The 12,326-nt window shown below is 44.1% G+C and overlaps 1 protein-coding gene across 1 annotated transcript in view; it reads left to right on the forward strand.

Moving 5' to 3' along the window:
- Nucleotides 1-12,326, forward strand: part of LOC308298204 (protein NLRC3-like) — a 41,018-nt gene that overhangs the window by 4,656 nt on the left and 24,036 nt on the right. Inside the window, exon 2 of the mRNA XM_080741759.1 lies at nucleotides 10,278-10,394. Coding sequence (XP_080597885.1) covers nucleotides 10,278-10,394 — 117 coding nt within the window. The remainder of the gene's footprint in view (nucleotides 1-10,277; nucleotides 10,395-12,326) is intronic.

Below are 12,326 nucleotides of genomic sequence, written 5' to 3' on the forward strand. Positions count from 1 at the left end.
ATCCAAACATTCCATTCAGCTGCTGCAGTTGAATGGCCCTCCTAAAGGCCTCACCGTGGATTTGTTGGGCTTCTTCCTCACGGAAGACACAGGCTGGGGCGCTAACCCAACCTGCTCCCGGGTGCCGTCTAAATTCCGGCCATCAACCGAGTCTCCGGTGGTCACCAAACTATTCCTGGTTGTCACATAGTCTATTCCTATGAGCCACTATAAATAGAACTAATAGTGTAAAAAAACATCACAAGGATGCAACTGGGACGTATCATCAGTGATGTAGCCTGGGGTCGACGGGTGTTTCGGGTCTCGCAACATCATACACCCTCGTCCAAGTGACCCAGCCGGGGTTGATCAAGTCCCGACTTACGTCCCAGTAGCTATCCACGATCAGTCCTATTAGGGAAAGACAGGGTCACTCAATGTGCTGCACCGGAACTACTCTGCCGGGATTGGGGGTACCATTCTGGCGCGTGGAAGAACTAGGCTCTATGGGTTGACTCCTGGCCGGGCTCCTCCTACGTCTCACCAGGTCCTCCCCTGCTCTCACCAGGTTCAGAACCTGTGCGTTGCACCAGACCCCAATCCAAACATTCCATTCAGCTGCTGCAGTTGAATGGCCCTCCAAAAGGCCTCACCGTGGATTTGTTGGGCTTCTTCCTCACGGAAGACACAGGCTGGGGCGCTAACCCAACCTGCTCCCGGGTGCCGTCTAAATTCCGGCCGTCAACCGAGTCTCCGGTGGTCAGCAAACTATTCCTGGTTGTCACATAGTCTATTCCTATGAGCCACTATAAATAGAACTAATAGAGTAAAAAAACATCACAAGGATGCAACTGGGACGTATCATCAGTGATGTAGCCTGGGGTCGACGGGTGTTTCGGGTCTCGCAACATCATACACCCTCGCCCAGGTGACCCAGCCGGGGTTGATCAAGTCCCGACTTACGTCCCAGTAGCTATCCACGATCAGTCCTATTAGGGAAAGACAGGGTCACTCAATGTGCTGCACCGGAACTACTCTGCCGGGATTGGGGGTACCATTCTGGCGCATGGAAGAACTAGGCTCTATGGGTTGACTCCTGGCCGGGCTCCTCCTACGTCTCACCAGGTCCTCCCCTGCTCTCACCAGGTTCAGAACCTGTGCGTTGCACCAGACCCCAATCCAAACATTCCATTCAGCTGCTGCAGTTGAATGGCCCTCCTAAAGGCCTCACCGTGGATTTGTTCCTCACGGAAGACACAGGCTGGGGCGCTAACCCAACCTGCTCCCGGGTGCCGTCTAAATTCCGGCCGTCAACCGAGTCTCCGGTGGTCACCAAACTATTCCTGGTTGTCACATAGTCTATTCCTATGAGCCACTATAAATAGAACTAATAGTGTAAAAAAACATCACAAGGATGCAACTGGGACGTATCATCAGTGATGTAGCCTGGGGTCAACGGGTGTTTCGGGTCTCGCAACATCATACACCCTCGCCCAGGTGACCCAGCCGGGGTTGATCAAGTCCCGACTTACGTCCCAGTAGCTATCCACGATCAGTCCTATTAGGGAAAGACAGGGTCACTCAATGTGCTGCACCGGAACTACTCTGCCGGGATTGGGGGTACCATTCTGGCGCGTGGAAGAACTAGGCTCTATGGGTTGACTCCTGGCCGGGCTCCTCCTACGTCTCACCAGGTCCTCCCCTGCTCTCACCAGGTTCAGAACCTGTGCGTTGCACCAGACCCCAATCCAAACATTCCATTCAGCTGCTGCAGTTGAATGGCCCTCCTAAAGGCCTCACCGTGGATTTGTTGGGCTTCTTCCTCACGGAAGACACAGGCTGGGGCGCTAACCCAACCTGCTCCCGGGTGCCGTCTAAATTCCGGCCGTCAACCGAGTCTCCGGTGGTCACCAAACTATTCCTGGTTGTCACATAGTCTATTCCTATGAGCCACTATAAATAGAACTAATAGTGTAAAAAAAAAATATATATATATATATAGCTGCAAGCAGCGATAAAGTGGCCAAAAACACCTCAAATCATGAACACAGCCTGCGACGTGTGTGAAATCTTGCAAGCACATTCCCACTAGGTCAAGGAACAGATGCCACCCTTCTCACATTGGCCTATTATAGCGCCACCAGCGGGTCAACTTTTGCATAACACATTTTTGGAACAAAATGCCTCAAATCATGCATGCAGCGTCCGATTGCGTCAGTAACGTCTGTGTCTTTGTTAAGTAAGCTCCGCCCTTAGATTTTCCGCCATTTTGAGCAGTTTGTAAAACGCTTAAACCCGCTTTTATTCTTGAATTTTCACATCACGTGCACAAAACTTTTTTGACATGAACTTATATCTAAAGATCTGTCAGATCGGATTTTTTTTAAATTGAAACATGCTTTTTTAATAATTCAATTAATATTGCAGTTTTATGCAAATTATTCTTCTGCCTCTAAAACATACATGCAAAGTCACATTTTCACGATGAAATACTGTAGAGGGTTAGTCCAATTATCATTAAAACCAATCTTACCCTAATTGGCCAAAGGGGGGCGCTATACCATTTTGAGCAGTTTGTGAAATGCATAAAACCGTTTTTATTCTGGGATCTTTTTGCAATTTGCATGAAACATTCTACACACAATCTAAGGACCTTTATCTAACATGCCGATGAAGTGCACACAAAAAAATAATAAAATAATAATAAATATAGCTGCAAGTAGCGATAAAGTGGCCAAAAACACCTCAAATCATGAACACAGCCTGCGATGTGCGTGAAATCTTGCAAGCACACAGTCAAGGAACAGATGCCACCCTTCTCACATTGACCTGTTATAGCGCCACCAGCGGGTCAACTTTTGCATAACACATTTTTGGAACAAAATGCCTCGAATCATGCATGCAGCGTCCAATTGCGTCAGTAACATCAAAGAGAGCACTGGCTGCGATCTTGACATTTTGTCCTTTTATAGCCATTGTTTTCTGGCTTGAAGCGAGCCCACAATTGTTTCGAAGGAAGAATATTTTCTAGTTCATAATCAAAACCATCCCAATTTAAGTTGGTATATGGCCATTTACGGTTTAAAGCGGCCATTTTGAATTTATGACAGAAATGGATTCAGCATCTTCAATAACCCCCAAAACCACTCCAATATTGTTCAAATCGTCCTATCAGTTTTTGACATATTATTCATATAGGTGATTATGCTAATTAAAGCTTATTATGCAAATTATGCAAATTGCTCAACACATTATATACAGTTAGCATCCGGCAGTTTCTACTTGCTGGGGACCCATACTCAACATTTCTAACATAAAACTTTAGGGTACTCAAAATGCCCGGGTTCACATCTTGGCTACTAGACTATATCTACTGTATCTATGTCTTTCTCTCTATCGTTAGATTTCTCTCTCTCTCTCTCTCTCTCTCTCTCTCTCTCTCTCTCTCTCTCTCTCTCTCTCTCTATCTGCACCTCTGTAGAATTGATCTTGTCGGTTATGACGACACAGTAAGATTCGGGGCTTAACTCCGCCCACTTTGGCGGCCATTTTAATTGTTAGGTCTTGGATGCATCAAGATCAGTCTGTTCTAGTTCTACTTGTTGAGCAAGCAACGATACTTTTACTTCAATTGCTCTAGACTAGGCTTTGATTGCATTTCAATAAAACCATATTTGATCAACATAATGATCACCCACATTTTACTGTTTATAGGGAATGTTATATTATTATAATTTATAAACCGATCTTTATTTCCAAAGCAATGGATGAATGTGATGGCTGTTCTGATCTGCTTGTGCTCTTTCTACGCTATGTGGTGTAAAGTATATTTACTTAAGTACTGTACTTAAGTACACTTTTGAGTTATATGTACTTTGCCAATAGTTTTACTTCTTCTCCACTACATCTCTGATCTAAATATTGTAGGCCTACTTTTACTCCACTGCATTTATTTCAAAACTTTAGTTAGTAAGGCTAGGCCTACTATTATTATTATTATTATTACAAAACATCATTAACCACTTCAGCATATATATTTTGACCATTTGAAAATAGCCTATCTACCAGTAAGACTCCCTAATCGGGACCTAAGCGACCGTCAGGTCGCAGCGTGATTTTGTGGCGCTATATGGGACAGATTCATATTGATGAGAGAAATGTAGACATACTGTGTACTGATTTGCGTGATTTTAGGGCAAAATCTGTAGGAGCAGTGTCCAAAAATGTGTTTTAAAAAATCGGCCTGAAGGTGGCGCTATATGGGACAGATCCATGTTGATGACATGAGTGTAGACCTACTTTGTAGCGATTTGCGTGATTTTAGGGCAAAATGTGTAGGAGCAGTGTCCAAAAATGTGTTCGAAAAAATCGGTCTGATGGTGGCGCTATATGAGACGGATCCATGTTGATGACATGAGTGTAGACATACTGTGTACCGATTTGCGTGATTTTAGGGCAAAATCTGTAGGAGCAGTGTCCAAAAATGTGTTTTAAAAAATCGCCCTGAAGGTGGCGCTATATGGGACAGATCCATGTTGATGACATGAGTGTAGACATACTGTGTACCGATTTGCGTGATTTTAGGGCAAAAATTGTAGGAGCTGTGTCCTAAAATGTGTTTTGCAAGAATCGGCCTCATGGTGGCGCTAGTAGTTTGGCAGTAGTTTGTAGTTTGGCAGGCAAGGAGTGTGTGTGCAAAATTTGGCATGGATCGGGGCAACGGTTTGCGGAGATATGAGCAGGGCAAAAGTGTGACGTGTGACGGACGGACAGCCGGTGGAGGTTTTGGTAGTAAATGCGACCTGACGGTCGCAACAAGCTCACAATGTTAGATCCATGCTATTTTCAAAAGATGGTTTGATAACTTGAAAGGGTCATTCTGCACAATGAGTAGGCCTACTTTTACTGTTGGTACTTTAAGTACATTTTGATACCATTACCAATACTTTTATACTTTTACTCACATGTACATTTTGAATTGGCCTACTGGACTTCGACTTGTAATAGAGTACACTTGCATTGCCCAATCCATCTTCTGTCTACAACCAGCGAACTGTCATTGCTGTTCTCCGGTCATCGTTTCCTTTTATCCAAGAGTCTAACAACCAGTAAGGCTCCCTAATCGGGAGATAAGCGACCGTAGGTCACTTATCTCCACAAATAGGGCAAAAATGTGTTTTGCCAAAATCTTCCTGATCCATGTTGATGACATGAGTGTAGACATACTGTGTAGTGATTTTCGTGATTTTAGGGCAAAATCTGTAGGAGCAGTGTCCAAAAATGTGTTTTTAAAAATCGGCTTGGAGGTGGCGCTATATGGGACAGATTCATGTTGATGGGATGAGTGTAGACATACTGTGTACCGATGTGCGTGATTTTAGGGCGAAAATTGTAGGAGCAGTGTCCAAAAATGTGTTTTGCAAGAATCGGCCTCATGGTGGCGCTAGAAGAGGGCCATGTGAGAAATGAGGGGTGGGGTCTCCGCGCCGGCAAGGCGGACGAATAGGTACCGGCCCCGGCTGTCCCGGTCGCTCCTAGCCGGAGTTACGGCATTTTATGTGAGCTGCAGTGTAGGGGGTCCTCCACTGGGGGCGCCACCACTTTTGCATCCGTTCTGGAGCACCAGGAGTCGGCGGTCCCCGGGAATTCCCCGTGAGCAGCCCCGTTGGGGTGGTCATTTGGTCATGTTTGCGCATTTGGTCATTTTTTACATCTGGGGGTCCCCCAGGGACCTGGGGGTCCCTGGAGCTCCGGGGGTCCTTGGAGGTTGTAGTTTGGCAGCCAAGGAACGTGTGTGCAAAATTTGGCATGGATCGGGGCAACGGTTGCGGAGATATAAGCAGGGAAAAAGTGTGACGTGTGAGGTGTGACAGACAGACGGAGGGAGTTACACTTTGTGGTGGTTTTGATAGTAAAGTGCGACCTACGGTCGCAACAAAGATGGCGGCGGAAATGGACCGATTTTTGCAAGGCCACGCCCAGTCCTCATTCTCATATTGAGAATGAGGACTGGTCGAAATAAAAATGAAGTTAGCGAGACAGTGACACTCGGTCGGTTTCTAAACTTTCTACAGCTACTGATACTTTTACTTAAGTAAAACATTTGAGTACTTTCTGTCTGTGTGTCTATTGTGTCGGCACAACAACCATAATCTGGCCATTGTCATTATTTCTTTCATATTTAAATGATAGGGCGTGAAGTGCTGGCGGCCATTACTGTCCATTGATCATTGTGAAGAAGGCTGGACTGAAGTACTTTTACTTTATATGTTGAATTGCAGACTTTTGCTTGTATAGAGTATTTGTATTTCTACATTGTGGTAGTGATACTTTTACTTAAAGGGATATTCCACTTTCAACAGGGAGCAGTGGAAGGGCCTCAAACACACCCATTGTAACTTCAAACTTCATGATATTAAAAACACCCATTATTTTTGAGCGGTGGTCACAACGCTCCTATACGTGACCGTGTGTGTGGGTCTCCGTCCGTCCGTCCGTCCGTCCGTCCGTCCGTGTCTGTCTGTATGTAACTAGTGCGTAACTAGTGCCGCACCATTTACGCCACTCGCGCAATATATACATCAAAATGTGCGGCTCGGCCGGGAATGGTGTGCTATTACCTTTCGTTCCGATCCGCCTTACCATGCCGACGTAATCGGCAAAAAACGACGCTTAATTGTCCCCATTAATTGTCCCCATTGACTTATAATGGGACAATGCAAGAAATCACTTTCAAGTATTTTTCTCTCGTAAACCATAGGAGCTACAGTTTCAAACCTCGGAGAGGAGATTCATAATGATTTTAAGAATGAATCCAAAAATAATTACATCACTCGGCCTCATGGTGGCGCTATAACGGCCCACTTTGCGTTTTGCCCCGTAACTCTTGAACCGTAGATCGGAAAATTAAAATTCTTTTTTCCCTGGATTCCTTGGGTCAAGACGCATCTCCCCATATAGGCCACGCCCATTTGCGCCAGGATAGATTTTCCGCCATCTTGAATTTTCTCCAAAACACACTTTTTGCTCCTTTTCCTACATATTTTCTTCAAATGTCACAAAAATCGGTACACATGATCTATGAGGTGGGTAAACCACCGCTCAGTTCACACGGGTGTGATTTTTTTCTGGTGACTCATACTACCCTCCTAATACGTGAGCAGGCTGTGTTTTTTCGATAACTTTTTTAATTTATTTTTAATAATTATTTGGGAAAATGGAAAAAATGAAATACAAAAAAATAATTATTTAAAATAAATGAAAAAAGTTATTGAAAAAACACGACCTGCTTAAATATTAGAAGGGTAGTATGAGTCACCAGAAAAAAATAATGGGTGTTTTTAATGAATCTATCATGGTTAAAATGAAGTTTGAAGTTACAATGGGTGTGTGTGGGGAGAGGCCCTGGGCCTGGTAACATTTACATCAAATATCTAAATATTCAATCAAGCTAATTAAAAACTGTTCAGGTTGTTCATAAAAGCCTGATTAGATGATACAATTACCAAAAGTTTTTTTGAGAAATATCCCTTTAAGTAAAACATTTGAGTTATTTTTACACCACACGCGCACACACACACACACACACACACACACACACACACACACACACACACACACACAAACACACACACTGGTCTGTGTTTCAGGGGACGTTTATAACGGACGTACCTGACCTCATGTATTCTGCATGTTTTGACACCAACAAAGAAGATAATATTGTTGCAGGCCTGCTGTGTAAACGCTGTTTCTTCTTCGACTGCTTGATTTGATCTCTGGAAACAACTATAAACTAAAATAGGAGGGGCTGCTAAAAAGCGACTTGAGGGGGAAAAAACAGCAGGAGCACTCGAAAAATTAGACAGAAGGCGGAGCTAGGCTCACAGCCTGTTAGTTTCAATTGGACACGGTGCCGTCGGTGTAACAATGTGATTCAAGCGCTTCTTGGTCACGTGGCTTTCAGGGCAATGTATTGGATCTGTGTATGACAACACAGATCAATTAAAAAAACTACAAGCTTGTAGGCCTATGCTGAATATGCTCTTGGGAGGAACGACATCGAGTAGTGTCCAAAAATCTGATTGAAAAAATCTGCCTGATGGTGGCGCTATATGGGACATATCCATATTGATGACATGAGTGTAGACATACTGTGTACCGATTTGCGTGATTTTAGGGCAAAATCTATTGAAGCAGTGTCCAAAAATGTGTTTTAAGAAATCGGCTGAAGGTGGCGCTAAATGTGACAGATCCATGTTGATGACATGAGTGTAGACATACTGTGCACCGGTTTGCGTGATTTTAGGACAAAATGTGTAGGAGCAGTGTCCAAAAAAGTGTTTTAAAAAATCGTCCTGAAGGTGGCGCTAAATGGGACAGATCGACGTTGATGACATGAGTGTTGACATACTGTGTACCGATTTGCGTGATTTTAGGGCAAAAATTGTAGGAGCTGCGTCCAAAAATGTGTTTTGCAAGAATCGGCCTCATGGTGGCGCTATAAGAGGGCCATGTGTGAATTGATGGGTGGAGGTTGTGGTTTGGCAGGCAAGGAGTGTGTGTGCAAAATTTGGCATAGATCGGGGCAACGGTTGCAGAGATTTTAGGGCAAAATCTGTAGGAGTAGTGTCCAAAAATGTGTTTTAAAAAATCGGCCTGAAGGTGGCGCTAAATGGGACAGATCCATGTTGATGACATGATTGTAGACTAAGTGTGTACCGGTTTGCGTGATTTTAGGGCAAAATGTGTAGGAGCAGTGTCCAAAAATGTGTTTTAAAAAATCGGCCTGAAGGTGGCGCTAAATGGGACAGATCCATGTTGATGAGATGATTGTAGACATACTGTGTACCGATTTGCGTGATTTTAGAGCAAGTGTCTAGTCGCTTTTGCTTTTGTTTGGGCTTGTTTCTGAAGTGTAGTTGCTTATTTGGCCTTGCTTTCAACATTCTTCTAGAAAATAGCTAATGTAATAGAGCTCAAGTGGTGAAACTGCAACCGCAGCCGCAGCTTCTCTCGTCAAAACAAAGCACAGCAGCGCTATTACTATTTTCCTTTGGACTCGATTGGTATAGGAATTGAGAGTAGAGATTGAGAATATGGTATTTAGTTAAAATGTGCCACGGGAAAATGTATCTGGCTTATTTAGGCTTGGTTTCTGAAGCACCAGCCAAACTAAATGTCCACTAGAGTATCAAGTCAAGTCGCCTCAATTCTACCGACTGATTGCAAAAGACTGAGCAGGCACGTTTTTAAATCGACAGGTTCCGACAGCCCTATCGACGGCAAGCGCCTCTTGCCGATGGCTCCCGGTCGGCAGCAGACGCTTTCCGCCGCCGACGTCGTCGTCCAAAAATCGGTGCGGTTAAAAGCCAGCTTACCCCCCGGCTCCACCTGGGGCGTCGAGCGTTGCATCAACGTCAACACTGGGAACGCTCCCGTTTAAATTAATGAAGGGTGCTCCACTGCCGACGTCAACGTCAGCTTTGGACGCTCAAATTCGCCCCGGTTCATTTTTTGGCGCCGTCCGAACACAGGTTTTAGAAAAGTTTAGGTGCATGGTCTACCTATGTTTTCTAGATTGATATGCCTTGTTATATTGTTGATGTACTGAAATATTATCTTGCTTATTATATTGATGTATTACCTGCTTTGGATTAAATGCGTCTACTAAATGCCTAAATTGCAGGGGTAGACATTAAGGGAAATTTACTACTGTGGATTTTGATGATCACTGGCCCTGAAAACGTGCGTCCTCGTTCATCCTCGTCTTTTATTATTATTGGCCATCACAAATCATGTGACGTTGTTCCCCTTCCCTCATACTAGGACATGACATTTTGTACTGTAACTGGTTTCTCACCTATACTTTCTATATTAAAATTGGCCTCAGGGAGACTGGGCGGCAGGCCCTCTGATGTCAAGCTCATGCTATTCCCAATGCAGCTTAGCCCAAATATGGAGTGTGCTGTTAACCTCAGTGTGTCGTCCTGACATCAGGTGAAAACAAATCAGTCAGCTCCATACTGTTTATGGGCACAAAAGGGGGTATGATGAGCCAAGTGTGAATCACCTATCATTGGAATCGGTTATCCTTGTCATTAGAAGTACTTATCTCCACCCCAAAGTGGAAAGAGCCTTAAGTTGAGGTGGGGGGCATTCATGACATCAGAATGTCCTTTCTGGTCTTGGTACAAAAACAGCAGAAAATCTTTGATTATTCTTTGCTCAAATAATTTGTGATTGATTGATAGTTAGACTCTTTTGTTCTACTCATATAAATGTATGTCTGTACTCTGCAGAACTCCAGACATGGACAATACACCAAATGAGCAATTGGAGGAGAGTCCGGAGGATGAACCTCCTGTCCCCAGCAGTGGGTTGAATCCAATCTCACCCTCTAGTGGACAGTCAGAAAAGTAATATGTATTCCCTTTCCTATTGTCTCTCCTACACTGTCTCCATTTCAGCTTTCCTACTTCTTCTATGTGTCTTGCTCTGAGATTTTCTCTCTCTCTCCAACACTGGGTCCCTCTCAGCCTTCCTACTGTCTGTCTCTCCTACACTGTCTTGCTCTGAGCTTTCCTGCTGTCTGTCTCTCCTAGGCGCCCTACACACAGTTGCGACAGCTATCGTGTCCGTATCGTATCAGAATGAGGGGGGGAGGGGAAGGTCCAATGCATTGTCAATGGAAGGTTGTTTGGTGTTTTGTCGTTGCCGTGTCTCTTGGCCAAAAGACAGCCTGTGGTTGAGCAAGAGACACGGCAACGACAAAACACCAAACAACCTTCCATTGACAATGCATTGGCCCCCACCCCCCCTCGTTCTGAGACGTTACGGAGAAGATGTTTCACGCATATGTGTGAGTCCGGCCCCACACTGTCTCCCTTTATATATTGTCACATACTTACTTTTGTCATTATATTATCACCACTTTACCCAAATTCAGCTCAAGTGGAGTTTTTGACCAGGGACTGTAACAGCTGCAATGGATCTCCAAGCTTGGAGATCGGCTATTTATGGTGAACGCCATCCTCATGACTAAGTATAGATCAAGCTGAATGCTGTACTTATAAACAACCTTTATTTTACCCTGTATTGTAAACAACCAGGGATCTAACTGTTAGCAGTTGAGTGCAACAAACAATGCCCAATAATGTATATACTGTATTATCAAAATAAATCATGGCACACCAATAAATAAATGGCATATCAATTAAAAACTAGAAATGCAGTTCCTGCAGAAACTGCGTGGGCTCGCTGAAAACATGTACTAAGTATATTATGTACTGTAGGAAATGTACACATCCCTATTCCTTGTAGCTTAGAAATGGACAATAGATGCAAGGATAATACTAGAAAGGTGCAATTCTGGGGAATTGCAAGTGTGATTTCACTGACGCGAATCACGAGGAATCCACTGGGAACTGAATTCTGTCTTATTATATTATAAATTGTGATGTCATGTGAAGCATGACAACAGTTTGTGAAGCATTACCAAAAGCTTAACTTTTACATTGTACAAAAGTTTGCAAAAAGCAGGTTCACTTTGCTGGCAAAACATTCTCAGACGAGAACAATAGTGTTGCCTATAACCATACTAATAATAATCTGTAGTCAAATAAATGGCGCTCTACTTAAATTAACAATCCATCATTTTATTATTGTGTGTGTGTGTGTGTGTGTGTGTGTGTGTGTGTGTGTGTGTGTTAGGGCTGTCTTCTAAAAATCGACAAATCGACACGTCGCTTTAAGCCCCCGGAATCGACGCCAATTGTTTGAGTCGAGCCACCGAAAATATATTATTTTTTATCACACCAGTTACTGTGGTGCGGTAGGCTATGAGACCGCTGGACTAGACTGTCATGTACTTCTTATTGAGTCCATCTTACTTCCTACTACTTAACTCATCCAGAGCCCAGGACATTAACGGATTAGGGGGTCCAGAGTGCCCCCTCCCGGCCCCATTAACGGCCATTGTCTTATTTTGAAGGCCAGAAGTCTAGACCGGAAGTACTTCCGGTCTGACGTCATCGGATCCTGCGACGGAAACGATCATTGTTTACGTGGTGCCATGCTGGATTGCATAGGAGCGTTTATACATGTGTTTTATAAGCGAGCATCTGCCTCCATCTTCGCTTCTAAAGTGTTGTTTTGAGATAATGGACATTAAAGATGAGATCGGCCGTCCACCTCAATGTTATGGGATGACTATTGTGTGCTCGTGGAGCCGTGATGATGACAAATCAGCGCGGATTTCGTCTCCGGAGCGTCGGCCATTGTACTAGGTATTTTTACTCGCCGTTACAGTAATATATTACTTTTCGCGCGACATCACGCATTCGGCACTA

Source organism: Nannobrachium achirus, assembly GCF_963921795.1.
Source record: "Nannobrachium achirus genome assembly, chromosome: 14".
Taxonomy (NCBI): domain Eukaryota; kingdom Metazoa; phylum Chordata; class Actinopteri; order Myctophiformes; family Myctophidae; genus Nannobrachium; species Nannobrachium achirus.